Here is a 21904-nt window from a genome sequence, read left to right as displayed (position 1 = left end):
CTTTGACACATGAACCATCAGATCCTTTTATCCACACACAGATCCTTGTATCCACAGGGCTGGGTGTCTCAGGCTCTGCACACTCTTGTATTGAATCATACATGGCAGGCCACTCCTAGCAGGTGACCTGGAGAGGATCTGTATCTGCACCACGTACTCTTACTATTGGTGTCCCCCATGGCTTGATTCTAGGTCTCTATACACCAAGTCACTCAGCTCCATCATATCCTCACAGGGTCTCTCCTATCATTGCTATGCAGATGACACTACTACTTTCCTTCTTCCCCCTTTTCTGACACCAAGGTGGCGACATGCATCGCTGCATGCCTGGCAGATTTCTCAGCTTGGATGTCGGCTCACCAGCTCAAGCTCAACCAAGACAATACAGAGCTTCTCTTCCTCCTGGGGAAGGCCTGCCTCCTACAAGACCTCCATCATGGTTGACAACTCCACGGTGTCCCCCTCCCAGAGTGCAAAGAACCTTGGAATGACTCTGATCAACACCCTGTTCTCTGTAACTGCAACTCGCCATTGGCTGGGCTCCCACATGTACCTGTCCAATCCTATACTTACAACTCGTGCTAAGTTAAGATATTATATCGAATTAAATCAACCAGACTGAGGTAAACTTAAACATGTCTTTACTCCACTCTCCATGTGATCCCCTCACATTCCTATTGTGACGTCGTATCTCAGTACGTCACATCAATACACGACATCCCCCCCTTTACTTGGATATGAACTTCAATGTCAACCTGACATACACAACAGCACTTTATCTGTATAGCAACCTTTATGTTATCAATAAACAACTGAAAACTGTTTAATGTCTTATTTCTGTTCTAATGGACTTTCCTTTTCTTGTAACAAAACCTTCTGCACTTTTCCACAACTAAAACATTGAGTCTTCGCATTAGTCCTTTTATATTTCACATTTTTCAGTTTATACTGGTTTTCACTTATTTAAGTATGGGATAATTATTTAATGACAAAGTTTGTTAACTTCTGTGGCGGTTTAATTTGTCTGAGGCCTGACTGGCTTTGGGTGTCTGTGGTGATCCCTCACAGATGGTCTCTGGTTTGGATTATAGGTACGGTCTCAGATTAGGACTCTGTTTCAGTCTCTTTCAGTTGTGTGTTGTCCTTTGATTGTGGATCCGGCTCCTCAAATATATACCTCTTCACGACTGTTGTATTCCTTGAATACCTGGCTCCAGTTGGAGATTGAACAATCACATTGTTTCCCTCTTTATTGATCAGTGTGTGATATCTTGTTGTGAACTTGTCTGTTTTGTCCTGTTTTAGGAGAACCTGATCGCCGACGTCCACCTTTACGACGGTTGTCTGCATAGGTCTTGGATTTCCCTTTCTGCTCGCCGATGTTACTCCAAATATGAGTATTTTTATATCTGTATGAAAACATGATGCACCGTCTCATATTTAGCATCATTTTTAATGTTTTTGGTTACAGTCAGCTTTGAAATCAGCATATCTTGCATTATGAGGGGAAGGGGGATACCTAGTCAGTTGTCCAACTGAATGTATTCAACTGAACTGTGTCTTCCGCATTTAACCCAACCCCTCTGAATCAGAGAGTTGCAGGGGGCTGCCTTAATCAACATCCACGGTGCCCGGTGAACTGACTTGCTCAGGGGTAAAACGACAGATTTTTACCTTGTTAGCTCAGGGATTTGATCCAGCAACCTTCTGGTTACTGGCCCAACGCTCCAACCACTAGGCTACCTGCTGAACTTGTACTCATATGCATGGCGGCCATTTGCACTTCAATTATTTCACATTGTGCGGCTAGCTCGAGTGACAGCCTAATATTAGCCCACGGTCCTCCAATAGTTTTTGGCACACATTCCGAATTACATTTGCTCATTATGGCATCTCTAATCTGATTGTCCTCATCTCCAGCAAAGTCAGTCTTTAGCTGCTTGTCTAAGATGAGTAACAAATTGCTGAACTGTCTCAACAGTTTTCTGTGTCAGTTGATAAAATGTCTTTCCCACAAACGCTGTGTCACGAAATATGTGTTTAACGCTGCCACAGCCCTGACATAGTCCATTGGTTCTCCGGTGTCTGCGAGTGTGGAGAAAATGTCCTGCACATCTGTCCCAGCTTGATGTAAAAGCAAAGCTCTCCTCCGTTGTTTTGTAACCGCATCAACGTCACCGGACAGTATTGATCCTTTACCATTTGCGAACAGCTCAAAAGCCATCAACCACAAGGTCCAGCGTGGACCTAGTGTAGTGGGCTCATTGCAGCAGTCAAACTTTGGCACAGTGTTTTCCATTTCGACAACACTAACTCACTTTTAAGATTTAACTGTCATTTTCCAACATCCTCATCGCCATTGTTCAATTCTATACTGATAACTCGTGCTAAGTTAAGATATTACATAGAATTAAATCAACCAGCCACTGAGGTAAACTTTATGTCTTTACTCATCACTGTCCGTGTAATCCCCTCACATTCCTCTAGGACGTCACCACATCAGTTTGTCACATGAATACACGACAGTACCATCAAACCCTTGCAACTTATCCAGAATGCTGCAGTTCCGCCTGCATCCACTACAAGACCATGGTACTTGCCTACAAAGCAGCAAGAGGAACTGCCCTTCCCTACCTTCAGGCTGCTCAAGCCCTACACACCAACCTGAGTACTCTGTTCTGCCACCTCTGGTCACTTGGCCCTCCCACCCCTATGGGAGGGCAGGTAGCACTCAGCCCAGTCCAAGCCCTTCTCTGTCCTGACACTCTTATGGTGGAACCAGCTTCCCCCTGAAGCTAGGACAGCAGAGTCCCTGCCCATCTTCTGAAAACATTTATTTTTTATATTTTTTTATATATATATATATATATTTTTTTTTTACCTTTATTTAACCAGGCAAGTCAGTTAAGAACACATTCTTATTTTCAATGACGGCCTGGGAACAGTGGGTTAACTGCCTGTTCAGGGGCAGAATGACAGATTTGTACCTTGTCAGCTCGGGGGTTTGAACTCGCAACCTTCCGGTTACTAGTCCAATGCTCTAACCACTAGGCTACCCTACCTCTTCAAAGAGTATATTATATAATCCCACAGCACTCTGGCGAATAGACCATTTTAAACTACTTTTATGGATAGACTTCTTTGCAAGGCCAGGATAAAAAAAGACAGCGCATTGCTGTTGAACCAGCCTTAGTAGCCTAGGTCTAAGAGTAGCCAATGGAGGTATCATAAATCTCTTCTCTCATTCAATGCACTGTGTGCACATGTAAGCCTAAATGTCCTTACACATAACATTCACACGTCTATACATTTACTAGGCTCCTGTCAATTGAATCGTTGGTAATGTGTGAGGTAGATTCTCCAAAAAATCTGCAGTTGATATGGCATTATAGGAGGACAAAGGTTGTGGAGGAGCGTGTTTTTGGTAATCCAACAAAGTGTGTTCTTTGAAAATCAGGATGGACAGGCTACTTGAACAAGCATAATGAAGTATATGAATTATGAATAATGAAAAAGCACGATGCATGATGGCAAAAGCCTAAAATATTTCAAAGTACACTCAGTAGACCATTTAAAAACCCTTTATTCATAGGCTACTTGGCTAATGGCCAGGATAAAATTACACACCTATGCGTTGATTAAGGGGAGGGTAGTCTGTGCTTGGTTTTGAATCAAATTAAAGAAGTGGGCGGGGGGCAATAGTTTTATGCTTCTAAAGGCAAGATTCACAGGCACAAAAAGCACATCTCTCTTCCATGGGCACTGTGCATAAGGGCTGGATATCCTGCACTTCCGCAGTCAAATTCCATGCCATTATCAGCTGTTAACGTTAGGACCTGCTTTTTGTGGGTCTTAACGTCACATTATCGCGAATTTATCACTTTTGCACTTGCTTTGAAGTACACATCTCAGATATTGCCACCCCTCCCATCTTAGCATAAGTGAGCTGATGTTAGACAGGTAAATTGCCAAACCTGGTGTTAGGGCTGGAAAATACCAGGGCGCCAGTTTTTACATGGCAAAATTACAAACTAATGTGCGTTTGACATTTGCACCTCCTTACAGTCGAAAATAGAGCCCTTAGTATAGTTGGGTCAGAGAGGGCATCCTTCTCTACTCAGAAACACCAATCACTCTTACTAAAAAGCTTCCTATCTCAGCAGGGGCCCAGCGTTCAACTACACATTTGTAAGCCCATGTGGGAAATAGCTCATTAAGACGAGCAACCAACCATGGTTCAAAATCACTGTGAAAAAAAGCCAAATAAGAAAGAAATGTGGGAACTCTTGTTTCAAGGGTGTGACTCAAAATACATTGTCCATTCGGTTTAGCTGTTCTCGTGGGACACTGACAGCTTAGTCTAAAAAATTATACCCGCACACAGTCACGCACACACTAGTGATGCGCGGGTTGACTCATAACCCGCAGGCCCCATGGTTATATCCGCAAGGCGGACGGGTTTAGGGTCGTCGAATATTGTGTGGATGAAGGGCAGGTAGGTGGCTTGACTAAAGATAAAACATCCATAAATGTATCATTCTTGTGAAATGTATTTACATAGGCTACATTGAGAGGCTTAGCATTAGTCCCTAAACTTCAGGGTGGCAGGTAGCCTAGTGGTTAGAGTGTTGGACAAGTAACTGAAAAGTTGTTGAAATCGAATCCCTGAGCAGACAAGGTAAAAATCTGTACAAAGCAGTTAATCCACTGTTCCCCGGTAAGCAGTCATTGTAAATAAGAATTTGTTCTTAACTGACTTGCCTAGTTAAGTAAAGGGCCAAATGCTTTTGGGAACTGGCAAAAAAAGGTTACTCAATCCACGGAGGCAAAAATGGCAATGTTGGAGTTCAATTCAATAAGAGAAAAGCTGCAATATGAGAATTGAAAATAAAGAGAAAGGAGGACCAGGAAAGTAATGTTTTATGGAAGATTTGGTGAAGTGGTAAAAGAGGATGAGAGCAGTGACACGTTATGTGTGGTGATTGAGGCGCAATACAAATTCGAAAGTCACGGCTGGGACTTCAAATAGGCCTATGGCCCATCAAGGGAACTGTAGTCTACTTTTCAGATGGGTTATATGAAAACTGAAATCTGAACACTGACTGTAGGTCTATAACCTCTCACACAGCCTTAATATTAACTCCTGCAAAATTAAGCATTTCTTGCAGTAAAACGATACCAAATGTAGGAAAAATTTAGTCTCGGGAACAGGAGTGGAGAAATATGATTTTCTTCAGCATCTTTAGAGAATGTGAAAGCTCAGTTAGATACCATCTGTAGAGGTGCTATCTTTATCAGCATCATAAAAGCTGATAGTATTTCAACCATATAAAATATGCATCCAAGCCGAACTGAAATCTTATCCGGAACATGTTGGGTCGTTTTCACAGCTTTCTATTTTCGCATTTTCTCTCTGGTCCCTAATGTCTTTGGTCTGTGAAAGATGACAGATTTACAAATGTAAACTACGTTGAAGCATTTATTATATCGATTTATGACATTATTCTGGTGACAAAATGTTTATTTAGTCTTCTATGGCAACATATAATGACATAAGAGAAGATACATGTATCTAATTACAGACAAGTTGACTAACAATAGCCTACAAAAAAGTCAGAAATGATTTTGTCTGAAGTTGAATCTTAATGATCACTCATGCTATTTTCAATAGTTTTCTTTTACCATGCCTATGTTCGTATTGACAGATATTACCATAAAAATGTCCATTAAAACATTTTTGTTAAGATGCAGAGCTATTCTCACACTGAATTCTATTTCTCTCTCTTCACCTTCCTAATTTTTCATCTCAATCTCTGTCTGCATTCCTCTCTCATCTCTCATTTGAATTTACCTCTATCTCTTTCTGTATGCCTGCAGCTCTCTGCCCCCTCTATTTCCTTTTCTCTCTCTTTCAAGGGCAGACACTCCAACTCTATAAAGACTCTTGTTTGTGGTGATATGAGATGTGTGTGACAAGTGGAGATGCAAATACACAGCACACCTCCTCCTGAGAGTACAAGTGCTCTCCTCTCACTGCCTCCCTCTGTTCTGAGTGCCCTCATCTCCACAGACAGTCCCTGTCTAAAGACTAGTACATGTTCAGTCACACTGTGGGAGAAAAAAAACATTAGTTCTAATCATTTTAAACAGCACTTACTTCCTATATAATTATATGAAAGTAATATACATCAGGGAGAAGAGAAAGCCCCAATCACATAAGCATTTCCATATACAGTATATTAGCGGAAATGTGATCGAGCAGGACACAGTCAGTTGATGTCTGCTTTAAACCAGTTGATTTTAAAATGTTTCACCCTCACTCATGCTTTAGCTTAAAGGGGCAATCCGCAGTTGAAACAATAACAAAGCATGACACTGCCTCTTTTGGTAAAAAGCTGAGAGATGATGCTGGAGAAATGAAACCGCTCTCATATTCATAGAGCTTTCATGAAAGGACTGACAGTCGAATATATACAGAATATATACAGTACCCGGTCAAAAGTTTGGACACACCTACTCATTCAAGGGTTTTTCTTTATTTTTACTATATTCTACATTGTAGAATAATAGTTAAAACATCAACTATGAAATAACATTCACAGTGTAGGTTGGAAAAAGTATGTGAACCCCTAGGCTAATGACTTCTCCAAAATATAAGAGCTGATAAAAAGATAAAAGCTGCCCTGAAATATAAAAAACATTCACATGAAGCATTGCCTGATGTGAACCATGCCTCGAACAAAAGAGATCTCAGAAGACCTAAGATTAAGAGTTGTTGACTTGCATAAAGCTGGAAATGGTTACGAAAGTATCTCTAAAAGCCTTGATGTTCATCAGTCCACACGGTAAGACAAATTGTCTATAAATGGAGAAAGTTCAGCACTGTTGCTACTCTCCCTAGGATTGGCCGTCCTGCAAAGATGACTGCAAGAGCACAGCGCAGAATGCTCAATGAGGTTAAGAAGAATCCTAGAGCGTCAGCTAAAGCCTTACAGAAATATCTGGAAGATACTAACATCTCAGTTGACAAGTCTACGATACGTAAAACACTAAACAAGAATGGTGTTCATGGGAGGAAACCACAGAGGAAGCCACAGCTGTCCAAAAAAACATTGCTGCACATCTGAAGTTCCCAAAAGAGCACCTGCATGTTCCACAGCACTACTGGCAACATATTCTGTGGACAGATTAAACTAAAGTTGAGTTGTTTGGAAAGAAGGAACACACAACACTCCAACTATGTGTGGATAAAAAAAGGCACAGCACACCAACATCAAAACCTCACCCCAACTTTAAAGTATGGTGGAGGGAGCATTTTGGTTTGGGCTGCTTTGCTGCCACAGGGCCTGGACAGATTGCTATCATTGACGGCAAAATGAATTCCCATGTTTATCAAGACATTTTGCAGGAGAATGTAATGTTATCTGTCCACCAATTGAAGCTCGACAGAAGTTGGGCGATGCAACAGGACAACGACCCAAAACACAGCAGCAAATCAACAACAGAAAGGCTTTAATTTCTTATGGGCAGGTAGCGTCCCACCTGGCCAACATCCAGTGAAATTGCAGAGCGCAAAATTCAAACTACAGAATTATAAATATTTAACGTTCATAAAATCACAAGTGTAATACATCAAAATAAAGCTTAACTTCTTGTTAATCCAGCCGCTCAGTCAGATTTCAAAAAAGCTTTACGGCGAAAGCACACCATGGGATTATCTGAGGACAGCGCCCTGCATACAAAACAATGAAAAACATATTTCAACCAGGCAGGTGAGACACAAAATTCAGAAATAGCTATATAATAAATGCCTTACCTTTGATGATCTTCTTCTGTTGGCACTCCAAAAGGTCCCAGTTACATCACAAATGGTCCTTTTGTTCGATAATGTCCTTTATATCCATAAAAACTCAGTTTAGCAGTTTAGTTAGTTTCCCTCCAACAAAACGCATACAAAATGAATCCCAAACATTACTAATAAACTTCAAACAATGTGTATAATCCAACCTTAGGTACCCTAATATGTAAATAAACAATACAATTTAAGACGGAGAATCGTTATTGTCTTTACCGGAGAAAAATACCAAAGAACGCGCTCTCATTCACACGCTGGGAAACACTACAGCCAAAATGGGTGCGACCTAGAAAAACTACAATTTCTGGCTCATTTTTCCAAAACCCAGCCTGAAACTCTTTCTAAAGACTGTTGACATCTAGTGGAAGCCCTAGGAACTGCAACCTGGGAAAAGTGACAGCCATTGAAAATAGTGGTAGGCTGAAATGTAATTTTTTTGGGATGGTTTGTCCTCGGGGTTTCGCCTGCCATATCAGTTCTGTTATACCCACAGACCTTATTTTAACAGTTTTAGGAATTGTTGAGTGTTTTCTATCCACATCTACTAAATATATGCATATCTTAGCTTATGGGCCTGTGTAACAGACAGTTTACTTTGGGCGCACTTTTCATCCAGACGTGAAAATACTGCCCGTACCCAAGTGAGGTTAACTTCTTGGATATAGAAGAATTTAATTTATGGATAAAAAACGTTCCCGTTTTAAACAAGATATTTTGTCACGAAAAGATGCTCGACTATGCATATAATTGACAGCTTTGGAAAGAAAACACTCTGACGTTTCCAAAACTGCAAAGATATCGTCTGTGAGTGCCACAGAACTAATGCTACAGGCGAAACCAAGATGAAATGTCATACAGGAAGTGCCCCAGATTTTGAATGCGCTTCCAATGTCTCCTTATATGGCTGTGTATGGGTCACGAATGAGCTTAGACTTTCTGTCGTTTCCCCAAGGTGTCGACAGCATTGTGACGTATTTGTAGGCAACTCATTGGAAGATTGATCTTAAGAGTCTACATCTACCAAGTGGCCGCTTGGTGCTCTCCAGCTGCGTGTATTTTTCGTTTGCTTCGAGGAGAAACACAGCTGCTACGAATGATTTATCATCGAATAGATATGTGAAAAACACCGTGAGGATTGATTCTAAACAACGTTTGCCATGTTTCTGTCGATATTATGGAGTTAATTTGGTAAAAAGTTCGGTGTTGTAGAGACTGCATTTTTGGATTTTTTTCTTAGCCAAACGTGATGAACAAAACGGAATGATTTCTCCTACACAAATAATATTTTTGGAAAAAATGAACATTTGCTATCTAGCTGAGAGTCTCCTCATTGAAAACATCCGAAGTTCTTCAAAGGTTAATTATTTTATTTGAATGCTTTTTCTTGTTTTGTGAAAATGTTGCCTGCTGAATGCTAGGCTTAATGCTATGCTAGCTATCAATACTCTTACATACTCTTGCTTGTGTAGACATGGTTGAAAAGCATATTATGAAAATCTGAGATGACAGTGTTGTTAACAAAAGGCTAAGCTTGTGAGTGAATATATTTCTTTCATTTCATTTGCGATTTTCATGAATAGTTAACGTTGCGTTATGGTAATGAGCTTTGAGGCTATAATTACGCTCCCGGATACGGGATTGCTCAACGCTAGAGGTTAACAGAAGAAAATACGCCTTCTGGAGTGGCCCAGTCAGAGTCCTGACTTCAACCCAATTGAAATGCTGTGGCATGACCTGCAAAAGGGACGCAAATGGCATTTGCTGTATAATTGATGAGGATCTCCATATTGCAAATGTACCGTCCCTTACTAGATGTCCGCGAATGTTTCTAAAATATGGCAAGGGCCTCAGGCCGTGCCCCAGGACCAGATCTTCCGGGAAGTCATTAAATAAAGTATCTCGGACATTTGGGTTCCGTTTTATAACATTTTCAAATTTTGGTCATTTTTCCGCTGTTCCTAAAAATTACACCACATGGAGAATGGCTGCTTATTGCAAATGTACAAAACATCACCAAAATGACATGGCCATTTCTCCTAAACGGAAAAGACTTTGAAGACGAAACTTGGTGAGCACAGGTTTGGCCTGATGGGCTAACGCTTGGCCTAATGCTTTTTGAGTTAAGGCCATTTTTCTGGGAATAACCTCTCTAGACGCTAACGTCCCGCATAGGCTAACATCCGGTGAAATAGCATAGCGCAAAGATACTAAATACACAATTCGTAATATTAAACGTTCTTGTAAATACATGTATCGAACATAATTTAAAAACTTCTTAATCTTGTGACTCCCTATCCCGGATCCTGGAGCGTAATCATCGCCTGACACTAATTAGCATAACGCAACGGACATAGATATCCCTAGGAAATATTCCTATTCATGAAAATCACAAATGAAATATTGAGACACAGCTTAGCCTTTTGTTGATCACCCTGTCATCTCAGATTTTCAAAATATGCTTTACAGCCAAAGCTAGACAAGCATTTGTGTAAGTTTATCGATAGCCTAGCATAGCATTATGCCTTGCTAGCAGCAGGCAACCGTGTCACAAATCAGAAAAGCAATCAAATTAAATCGTTTACCTTTGATAAACTTCGGATGTTTTCACTCACGAGACTCCCAGGTAGATAGCCAAAGTTCATTTTTTACCAAATATTATTTTTGTAGGCGAAATAGCTCCATTTGTTCAAAACGTTTGGCTTAGAAATCGCCCAGAAATTGCAGTCACGAAAACGGAGAAAAATATTCCAAATTAGCTCCATGATATCAACAGAAACATGGCAAACGTTGTTTATAATCAATCCTCAAGGTGTTTTTGTAATATCTATTCGATAATATATCCGTTGGGACAATTAGTTATTCAGTAGGACCGATTGGAGTAATGGCTACCTCTGTATTTTACGCGAGAATCTCTCTCGGAGCCACCATGTGACCACTTACGCAATGTGGCCGCCTACGGCTATTCTTCAACATAAATAAACGTAAAACTACGTCACAATGCTGTAGACACCTTGGGGAATACGTAGAAAGTGTAAGCTCGTTGATGGCACATTCACAGCTCAATAGGGACTCATTGGAACGCAGCGCTTTCAAAACTTGGGGCAGTTCCGGATTGGATTTTTCTCAGACTTTCGCCTGCAACATCAGTTCTGTTATACTCACAGACAATATCTTTACAGTTTTGGAAACGTCAGAGTGTTTTCTATCCAAAGCTGTCAATTATATGCATATTCTAGCATCTTGTCCTGAGAATATATACCGTTTTAAACGGGAACTTTCTTTTCCAAAAATGGAAATACTGCCCCTAGAGTCGCAACAGGTTAATCCAACCGCAGTAACAGATTTTAAAAATGCTTTTTGGCGAAAGCAATCCTTACGATAATCTGACGACAGGGCACCACACACACAAGTATTACTAGCATTTTCCAACCAAATATTAGCGTCACAAAAGTCAGAAATAGCAATAAAATAATCAATTACCTTTGTTGATCTTCTTTTGGCAATACAAAAGGTCCAATCTTCACAATAAATTGTTGTTTTGTTCAATTAAATCCATTTTTATAGCATAACACGACACATTTTGTAAACGGCTTGTGTCATGAATTCCGTGTCCTTCAACTTTCAACGAAACATTCGATAAAATTACTCACACTACATTTACGTTTATCTAGTCATGTTTGGTTTCATTGTAATCCTCTGTTTGTTAGTAACACAACCATACTTGATGGTTCTTTTTACGGGCCGTATTGACTGAAAGGAACTGATTTGAACACACCAAACAATGACCTCCTGCTTGCCAATGATATCACCAGTGCTTCTTTGAATGACTGTATATCTGCCCAATCACCACTGATCGTCTTGAAATCTCGCTTGGTAGATAGCCAATGGGCTGAGGTAAACAGCAATATCTAATGTTTATATCCGGGAAGACCAGCTCTTGAACGAAAGTCGAGCGTACCACAGCCATTCACCATTGTAATTTCTACCCGAAGGAGCCACTTTGTTTGCGCGAAGCAGTATTGAGTCGAGATCATTTTCTGATATTTTATTGAAAGAATTATGGCGAATAAATCTGGAAAATCAAAGGCAAAGTCCAGGTATACAGATCTACATGATATTATTGACAATATTGATAGAGAAAGTGAGTTAACCTCTCTAGGGTATGGGGCAGCAATCTGAATTTTGGATGAAAAGCATGCCCAAATTAAACGGCCTGCTACTCGGGCCCAGAAGATATGATATGCATATAACTGGTAGATTTGGATAGAAAACACTCTAAAGTTTCCACAACTGTTAAAATAGTGTCTGAGTATAACAGAACTGATTTAGCAGGTGAAAACCTGAGAAAAATCCATTCAGGAAGTAGTTTTCTATTCAATGCCATTACAGTATCCATTGACTTAGGACTCCATTTGCAGTTTCTATGCCTTCCACTAGATGCCAACAGTCTTTAGAAATCATTTCAGGCTTGTATTCTTATAAATGAGGGAGTAAGACCAGTCTGAACGAGTGGACCCTAACGTGACACAGAGTTTTTTCAGGCGCATGTGCATTTCATGTTTACCTTTTATATTGATGGCATTATTGTCCGGTTGAAATATTATAGATCATTTAGGCCAAAAAATAACCTGAGGTTTGAATATAAACATTGTTCGACATGTTTCTATGAACTTTACGGATACACTTTGGATTTTTTTGTCTGATTGTTGACTGAGTTTGAGCCTGTGGATTACTGAAGAAAACGCGCTAACAAAACTGAGGTTTTTGGATATAAAGAGACTTCTTCGAACAAAAGGAACATTTATTGAGTAAATGAATGTCTTCTGATTTCCACCATATGAAGATCATCAAAGGTAAGGGATTCATTTTATTTCTATTTCTGAGTTTTGTAACGCTTCTGCTTGGCTGGTTACTGTTTGTAATAATTTGTCAACTGGGCTATGTTCTGGGCTAGGTATGCTTTCACCTTCTGCCCCCTCTACCTCTGTCCCTTCTGCTCCAACCAGTGGTGTTCACCTGCCCAGATTCAGCTCTGCAGGCATGAATGTGCCTCAGGGCAAAAAGGGCACAGTGGGGAGGCGTCGATGTGCACTTTGTCACAGGAAATGCCCCATCACCTGCACCACCTGTTCAGTAACCCTCTGCTTTACAGCAGAAAGAGACTGCTATTGGGCATGGTATCAGAAGCACAATATTGTGTAGAGGACTGAGGGTCTTCACAATATTGTACAATATACATTGAATGTGTGTTAATAGTTACCCTTGTTATTATAAATGTTTTCATATTTTCATATTTTTCATATTTAAAAAAAAAAAAACATTTTGGGGGGGTGTTGATGCCATCTTATGTTCTTCATTCAAATCATCCCCAGCATCCTATCTGTATGTTTGGCTGGTTTTGTTCAGTTGAAAGGTGATGCAGCAAAAATTAAAACAGAAAACGTATGTTTATTTCCTTGTATTTTCTTCTACCATCTATGGTGTTATAGTCTACATTCAATTCACATTTCCACAAAATGCAGAGTGTTTCCTTTCAAATGATACCAAGAATATGAATATCCTTGCTTCTGGGCCTGAGCTACAGACAGTTAGATTTGGGTATGTCTTCAGGTGGAAATTGAGAGAGGGGGGGTGGTATCCTTAAGAAGTTTTTAAAGGTCAAACACAAAAGTAGAGCGCTAATTTGAGCGCTAAATGAACCTACGGTGTCAGGAAAAAATAACCAGCCATTTATCTATCGTAATTTACGAGAAATCGTACTATGTACAATTGGTGATGGTCAAAGAAATTTGTTTTTCTTTCAAACGGTTACAGATCCAGTTGCGGCGTGTTCAGACAAATCCGTTAAGGTGGGTTTCGGAGCTCTACGTGATTTCTGTGATTGTCTTTGATTTTCTGAAATCACACACACACACACACACACAGTCAATGGGGAGTGAAACAGTGAGGGGCTTAAAGACACAAAGAGCCTGCAATAGTTACCTGCGTTCGAACTATGAAAGAACCGTCAGACCTAGAGCTCTGAAACTATATATACATGTTCTAGGAATTAAGTTGGTCATGCACAGTGAGTTATGTGGCTCTAGAAGATTATCCATCCGAGGAACAGCCTTGTACATTTGCAATGATTTCAATTCATTTTGACCATCGCGAATATGTCGACATTTAGAAAAGTCCCAGAGTCACAAGTCTAAGGTGCAAAAGTTTCTGTCCGATAGCTCTTTCAGGGACCCCATAGCAAAGCCTGGAAAAAGTGCATTTTCAGCACTAATTAAGGTTGCTGCTCGGGCTCCGAATGACCTATCGAGCCAAAACTCGGGAATCAGGGTCGCCTCAACTAGGCCTGAACACAATGCTGGAAGTGGACCCGCAGCTAGAACGTAACTACGTGTTTTAAGTGTTTATTATGGTTTAAACAGAAGGCACTGTGAATTTTGCAAATGCTCTGAAATATGTGACATTTGGCTTCTAAACGAGTTGGACAAAGTGGGTTTGGTGTCAGTTTGTATCAGTTTGGTGTCAGAATGATATCTTATTGACTGATGGATGCTGACTTGCTGGCTGACATTTGTACATTTGCAATAAGTTCAAATCAATCTCAGAACAACAGCAAAGGACCTTGTGAATATGCTGGAGGAAACTGGTACAAAAGTATGTATATCCACAGTCAAATGAGTCCTTTATCGACATAACCTGAAAGGCCGCTCAGCAAGGAAGATGCCACTGCTCCAAAACTGCCATAAAAAAGCCAGACTACGGTTTGCAATTGCAAATGGGGACAAAGATCGTACTTTTTGGAGAAATGTCCTCTGGTCTGATGAAACAAAAATAGAACTGTTGGCCATAATGACCATTGTTATGTTTGGAGGAAAAAGGGGGAAGCTTGCAAGCCAAAGAACACCATCACAATAGTGATCCACAGCGTTGGCAGCATCATGTTGTGGGGGTGTTTGCAGCAGGAGGGTCTGGTGCACTTCACAAAATAGATGGCATCATGAGGGAGGACAATTATGTGGATATATTGAAGCAACATCAAGACATCAGTCAGGAAGTTAAAGCTTGGTCGCAAATGGGTCTTCCAAATGAACAATGACCCCAAGCACACTTCCAAAGCTGTGTCAAAATGGCTTAAGGACAACAAAGTCAAGGTATTGGAGTGGCTATCACAAAGCCCTGACCTCAATCCTATAGAAACTTTGTGGGCAGAACTGAAAAAGCATGTGTGAGCAAGGAGGCCTACAAACCTGACTCAGTTACACCAGCTCTGTCAGGAGGAATAGGACAAAATTCACCCAACTTATTGTGGGAGGCTTGTGGAAGGCTACCCAAAATGTTTGATGTAGTTGGCTAAGGTGTATGTAAACTTCAGACTTCAACTGTATATTCTTATTCCATCCCTTTACTTAGATGTGTGTGTATTAGGTAGTTGTTAGATATTTCTGAACTATTAGAACTAGAAGCACAAGCATTTCACTACACTCACAATAACATCTGCTAACCATGTGTATGTGACCAATAACATTTGATTTGAAATGATACATAGAGGAGTGCGCACTTGAAATGTCACCTGGAAGAACATATACTGTACATATCCATTCCCAGATGCTTCAAACTGGCAGAAAAATATATTATTTTATTAAATAACTCACATGCACACACACAAAAACACACAGTAATTCCACATTGTGTGAGCAGTGGTAGTGGGGGACATGTGAGTGGGAGTGTAAGGCGGCAGGGGACTGTGAAGGGTGAGACACTCTAACTGTAGGGAATACCCCAGAGACCTAGTCTCAACCCTCTCTGAGGACTCAACACCATGGCAACGGAGCCAGGAGATGCAACACTCCGGCCAGAGGAACAGGTAGAAGGTGGCTGACTGACAGCCTCCTCACCTCTATTAATCATAGGTGAGGAAGGTAAATAACTTTCCCCTCATGCCCTCTCCTCTTCCCCAACCCCCTTCCTCAAGGACCCTCTATCCTTCACACCTGGGTCGCTGATACATCACAGCCTTATGTGAGTAATTTATTAATGAGTCAATAGAGGTTAAGTTCAGGGATATTAAGTGAATCTGACTGGGACCTGCCAATGAAACTGATAAAGTTTCAGATACAACATTATTGAGCTGTACAGAATCTGCATATATCCATTGTAGATGTCCTAACACAAAGTGAGAACAGCCTAAGAACAGTGGGTTCACTGCCTTGTTCAGGAGCAAAACAATAGATTTTTGCTTTGTAAGCTCAGGGATTCGACCTTGCAACCTTGCAGTTACTAGTCCGCCACTCTAACCACTAGGCTATCTGCCACCTTGTGTTGTTACTGTGTTAGTCCTATCCAACCCTACATCTCCAATCTGTACCCATGTCCTCTGTGTTCCATAAACACATGTCCCTCATCCTGACACAGACTCATAGCACACACAGGCTCAATGAAATGTGTGTAGGCCTATGGTGGTAACACCGAAGGTGTAAACTTAAGCACAACAAACCAAAAATGGTGAGCTGCATGCGTCACTTTTGTCTACTGAGCCACTCAACCAGAGCAAAATCCAATATGTTGTGGCTACCCACTGGGCACAGACGTCAATTCAACATCTATTCGATGTTGTATCAAAGTAATTTCATTAAAATGGTGTGGAAACAGCATTGATTCAACCAGTGTGTGCCCACTGGGTAGAGGACTGTTTCACCTTGACTGAGATTATTTTACCTTTTTCTACATTGTAGAATAATAGTGACGACATATAAACTAAGACATAACACATATGGAATCATGTACTAACCAAAAAAGTGTTAACCTGTTATGGCTGCAATCCTGATACCGGGATCAATATGACAACTACCAGTGAAAATAGAGGGCGCCAAATTCAAACCACAGAAATCTCATAATTACAATTCCTAAAACACACGTGTCTTATAACATTTTAAAGCTATTCTCGTTGTTAATCCCACCAAAGTGTCCGATGTCAAATAGGCTTTTCAATGAAAGCACTACAAACGATTATGTTAGGTCTCCACCAAACCACAATAAGCACAGCCATTTTCCAGCAAAATATAGCATTCACAAAAACCAGAAATAAAGAAAAAATTAATCACTAACCGTGAATTATCTTCATCGGATGACACTCATAGGACTTCATGTTAGACAATACAGGCATGTTTTGTTTGATAAAGTTCATATTTATATAAAAAAATCTGAGTTTACATTGGCGCGCATAGATTCACTAGTTCCAAAAACATCAAGTGATAATGCGTAGCCACATCATTCAACAGAAATACTCATCATTAATGTAGATGATAATACAAGTTATACACATGGAATTAAAGATACACCTCTCCTTAATGCAACCGCTGTGTCAGATTTTTAAAAACTTTACGGAAAAAAAGCGCATGCAATAATCTGAGACCGCGCTCAAAAGTAAAAACACCAGAGCCGCAAAGATGGCGTCAATATAAACAAGAAATTACATGATAAATATTCCCTTACCTTTGATGATCTACATCAGAAAGCACTCCAGGAATCCCAGGTCCACAATAAATGTTTGTTTTGTTTGAAAATGTCCGTTATTTATGTCCAAATACCTTCTTTTGTTAGCGCATTTGGTATACATATCCAAACGCTAATTCTGGTCAGCGTTATATCGGACAAAAACTCAAAAAAGTGATATTACCGGTCGAAGAAACATTTCAAACTAAGCACAGAATAAATAATTAGGATGTTTTTAACATATAGCTTCAATAAAGTTCCAACCGGAGTATTCCTTCTTGTCTACGTGAGCAAGGGAACGTAAGTGACTACCATGAGGAAAAAGTGCAATCACAAAATGGCTGCTTGATGGACATCTGATATATTCTGCTCTCATTCACTCCCACAACAACATAGAAGCCTCATTATAATTTCTATTGATGGTTGACATCTAGTGGAACCCCTAGGCAGTGCAACATCATTCATATTTTAAGGGGATTTCATTGGGGACTCTGGTGAATACATACAAGCTCAGATTTCTGACCTCCTGTTTAGATTTCAACTCAGGATTTTGCCAATATGAGTTCTGTTATACTCACAGACATCATTCAAACAGTTTTAGAAACTTCAGAGTGTTTTCTATCCAATACTAATAATAATATGCAAATATTAGCAACTATGACTGAGGCACAGGCCGTTTGATATGGGCACCTTTCATCCAAGCTACTCAATATTGCCCCTGCAGCCATAAAAAGTTAAACAAATCAAAATATACTTTAAATTTGAGATTCCTCAAAGTAGCCACCCTTTGCCTTGAGGACAACATTGAACACTCTTTTGGGGAGGGGGAGGGTTGGTATATGTTTGGTATAATCAGTGTATGTGTGTGTAATAATATTTCACACAATAAAACTATTGTGTGTGTTTGTGAGCACCGGTGCGTTGGAAAAGGCTAAGGAGTATGAATTTACATTAAATATACCGCCGTCGGAGGCTACTGCTTGTGTAGAGTATCTTGGCTACATAGGTATTTACATTTGGTGAAAAATTGTTTGTCAATTTTGGTTAATAGCCTATGTCACTCTGGTTGTATGGTTCACTTGGGATTCATTAGAGTTTATTAGTGAGTAAATCCGGCTTTGATAATAGCCTGTGCTTACTCAGCCACCGACCTCACTGCACATCACTGGGTTGGTGTGTGTGTGTGTGTGTGTAAACTCACTCTTGATGGTTGCTGTTCTAGTACAGTTGTAGAGGATGGCCAGCTCTCCAAACACCTTCCCAGGTCCCATTGTGCACAGCTTCACACTCTCCTTTGTCACCTCCACCCTACCATCTGAAAAATGCACACAAACACACGATATCTTAATGTATCTGGAAAATAGACACAAACACCCTAAATGTATGTGAAAAATACACAAAGAAGTGGCATATCACCTGTACTTGACTTTGCACATCATCATCCCCCATCTAGCAAAGTACATCAGAGCATAATGCTAATAAACTGATAGACTGTAGGTTCAATCCCTGTATGGATCATACATTATTTTCAACTAGTATGCACTAGCTAAGCACTATGATACAGAATAGAGTAGACTGTGAAATCACACATTTCACAATGGCTTAGCAATGGCTCAGCAACAGTAAGACAGATCAATATAAAATATTAAATCCAAAACAAGGGAATTGTACTGAGACACAGTTATTTCCTGAACTGGTTAAGTTTAAGGACATCCTTTCTGTGTGATTGGGGCTTGTGGATGGGGATGGGTGTGATTGCAAAGCCTTTTGTCTGTGATTGGAGCTGAGTGCAGCTATTTTGTTTTGGAAGCGCCTCATCACGTAAATATGCACACTCCAGAGGAACTAGAGCTCTGATTGTTTAAGAAAAGGTTGACTTGGGAAAAAGACTATGGCAGTAAACAAAGTGATGGGTAGGTATCTGATGAAAATAACTGAAGCAGAAGATACACTACATGACCAAGAGTATGTGGACACCTGCTCTGACGGGCATTAATATGTAATTGGTCCCCCTTTGCTGCTATAACAGCCTCCACTCTTCTAGGAAGGCTTTCCACTAGATGTTGGAATATTGCTGCGGGAACTTGCTTCCATTTAGCCACAAGAGCATTAGTGAGGTTGAGCACTGATGTTGGGCGATTAGGCCTGGCTTGCAGTCGGCATTCCAATTCATCCCAAAGATGTCCGATGGGCTTGAGGTCAGGGTTCTGTGCAGGACAGTAATGTTCTTCCACACTGAGCTCGACAAACCATTTCTGTATTGACCTCGCTTTGTGCATGGGGGCATTGTCATGCTGGAAAGGGCCTTCCCCAAACTGTTGCCACAAAGTTGGAAGCACAGAATTGTCTAGAATGTCATTGTATGCTGTAGCGTTAAGATTTCCCTTCACTTGAACTAAGGGGCCTAGCCCAAACCATGAAAAACAGCCCCAGACCATTATTCCTCCTCCCCAAAACATTACAGTTGTCACTATGCATTTGGGCATGTAACGTTCTCCTGGCATCCGCTAAACCCAGATTTGTCCGTCGGACTGCCAGATGTTGATTCATCACTCCAAAGAATGCGTTTCCACTGCTCCAGATCAAATGGCGGCGAGCTTTACACCACTCCAGCCGATGCTTGGCATTGTGTATGGTGATCTTAGGCTTTTGTGCACGGCTTCTCGGCCATGGAAATCAATTTCAAGATGCTTCCGACAGCTATTGTGCTGATGTTGCTTCCAGATACAGTTTACACTTAGAGTTGACAGGGGCAGCTCTAGCAGGACAGAAATTTTACCTATGACGGTGTGACGTTGAAAACCACTGAGCTCTGATCAGTAAGGCCATTCTGCTGTCAATGTTTGTCTATGGAGATTGCATGGCTGTGTGTTCGATTTGATACACCTGTCAGAAATGGGTGTGGCTGAAATACGCTAACTGAATCCACAATTAATATATAAATATATATATTTATTTTTGTACTTTCTACTGCTTTTTCTCCCCAATTTCGTGATATCCAATTGGTAGTTACAGTCTTGTCCAATCGCTGCAACTCCCATACGGAGGCAAAAGTCGAGAGCCATGCATCCTCCAAAACACGACCCTGCCAAGCCACACTGCTTCTTGACACACTGCTCGCTTAACCCGGAAGCCAGCAGCACCAATGTGACCAGCAGGTGACTGAAGTCAGCTTGCATGCGAACCGGCCACCCACAAGGAGTCGCTGGAGCGTGACGGGACAAGGACATCCCGGGCCGGCCAAACCCTCCCCTAACCCGGGTGACGATGGGCCAAATGTGCGACGCCTCATGGATCTACCGACACAGCCCGGGATCGAACACTGGTCTGTCGTGAAATCCACTCATTTGAATGGATGTCCACATACTTTTGTATATATAGTGTAAGAGAAGAAAAGCAATTAGAAACTTAAAGTCATTAGAAACTTTAACTTCTGGAAGGAGAAACCCTTCTGTCAGCGTTTGTGATAATACAATTGTGTCAGACATGCATATGCGGTGCACACCCCACCACTTCCAAAAAATGTTACTTTCACTTTGCAAAAAAACAACATTTTAACTGAGTTTGATAACATACAACTTCTGTATTCTTTAGCAAGAACATGAGGTAAGGACAGTGTTCACACACAGCATTGGCATGTGTAACAGTATTGCTTCTGTCCCTCTCCTTGCCCCAGCCTGGGCTCGAACCAGGGACCCTCTGCACACATTTACAGAAGTCACCCACGAAGCATCATTACCTATCGCTCCACAAAAGCCGTGGTCCTTACAGACCAAGGGTAACGCTGTGGCGGTCATAAAATGTTGTCAGGTAATTGACCGTTAACAGACATAAACACGATTAGCATCTCCTGGCATCCATGCATAGCCTACAAGCCACTGATGCAGACCTTTAGAACATCTCCATAAAACTCAAATAAATCCATGTAATATAGCCTACACCATCACAAAAGATCCATTATTTATTTTAGACAGGTCTAAAGAAACATGATATTAATAAAATGTAGTCTATTTCAGAAGAATAGAATAGCATACTCTGTGTTGTCCTTATGTTAGGCCTTGGTACGGCTATGCCATATGGCTGCGGGCTACACTATTTCATTTAGCAGACAAGATTTGCTCAGAATTTCATAGTATTTTTTATTATCTTATAGTATGAAGAATACAATTGACCATAGCTGAATAAAATAAAAAAGGATATTTCCTCCAAACGATTTCCAACAAAGTGTGTTAACCTGTTGAAGCACTATTTTTATGTTTGGAAAAATAACGTTCCCAAAGTAAACAGCCTGTAACTGACAGTTAGACTTACAGGTTATGTCGTTGTCTTTTGTTTGAATTGTTTACGTATCCGCTGTGCGTGTGACAATACAGAGGCGGATGCAAGATGCAAGCAACGATGGTTTAATGAATACAGTTTACAGCAGCAACAGGACAGACAGACTGTACTCAGACGGAATCCGACCCAGGGACTAGGGCGCGTCTTCTGATGATAGCGTGCTGAGAAATCCAGGGGAGTGTGTCCGGATGGGTAGGAGGGAGCACAGCAGATAATCCACAC

At 40.8% G+C, this 21904-nt stretch overlaps 1 protein-coding gene across 2 annotated transcripts in view; it reads right to left on the bottom strand.

Annotated features, from left to right (window-relative positions):
* Positions 1–21904, bottom strand: part of LOC109899108 (cGMP-dependent protein kinase 1-like) — a 158650-nt gene that overhangs the window by 66998 nt on the left and 69748 nt on the right. For both annotated transcript variants that reach the window (XM_031835699.1, XM_031835698.1), the window contains exon 3: positions 18546–18659. In XM_031835699.1, the coding sequence (XP_031691559.1) occupies positions 18546–18659 (114 nt within the window). The remainder of the gene's footprint in view (positions 1–18545; positions 18660–21904) is intronic.

Source organism: Oncorhynchus kisutch, linkage group LG11 (genome assembly GCF_002021735.2).
Source record: "Oncorhynchus kisutch isolate 150728-3 linkage group LG11, Okis_V2, whole genome shotgun sequence".
Lineage (NCBI taxonomy): Eukaryota > Metazoa > Chordata > Actinopteri > Salmoniformes > Salmonidae > Oncorhynchus > Oncorhynchus kisutch.
The sequence above is the reverse complement of the archived record's forward strand: the minus strand, read 5'-3'. Positions and strand labels throughout refer to the sequence as shown.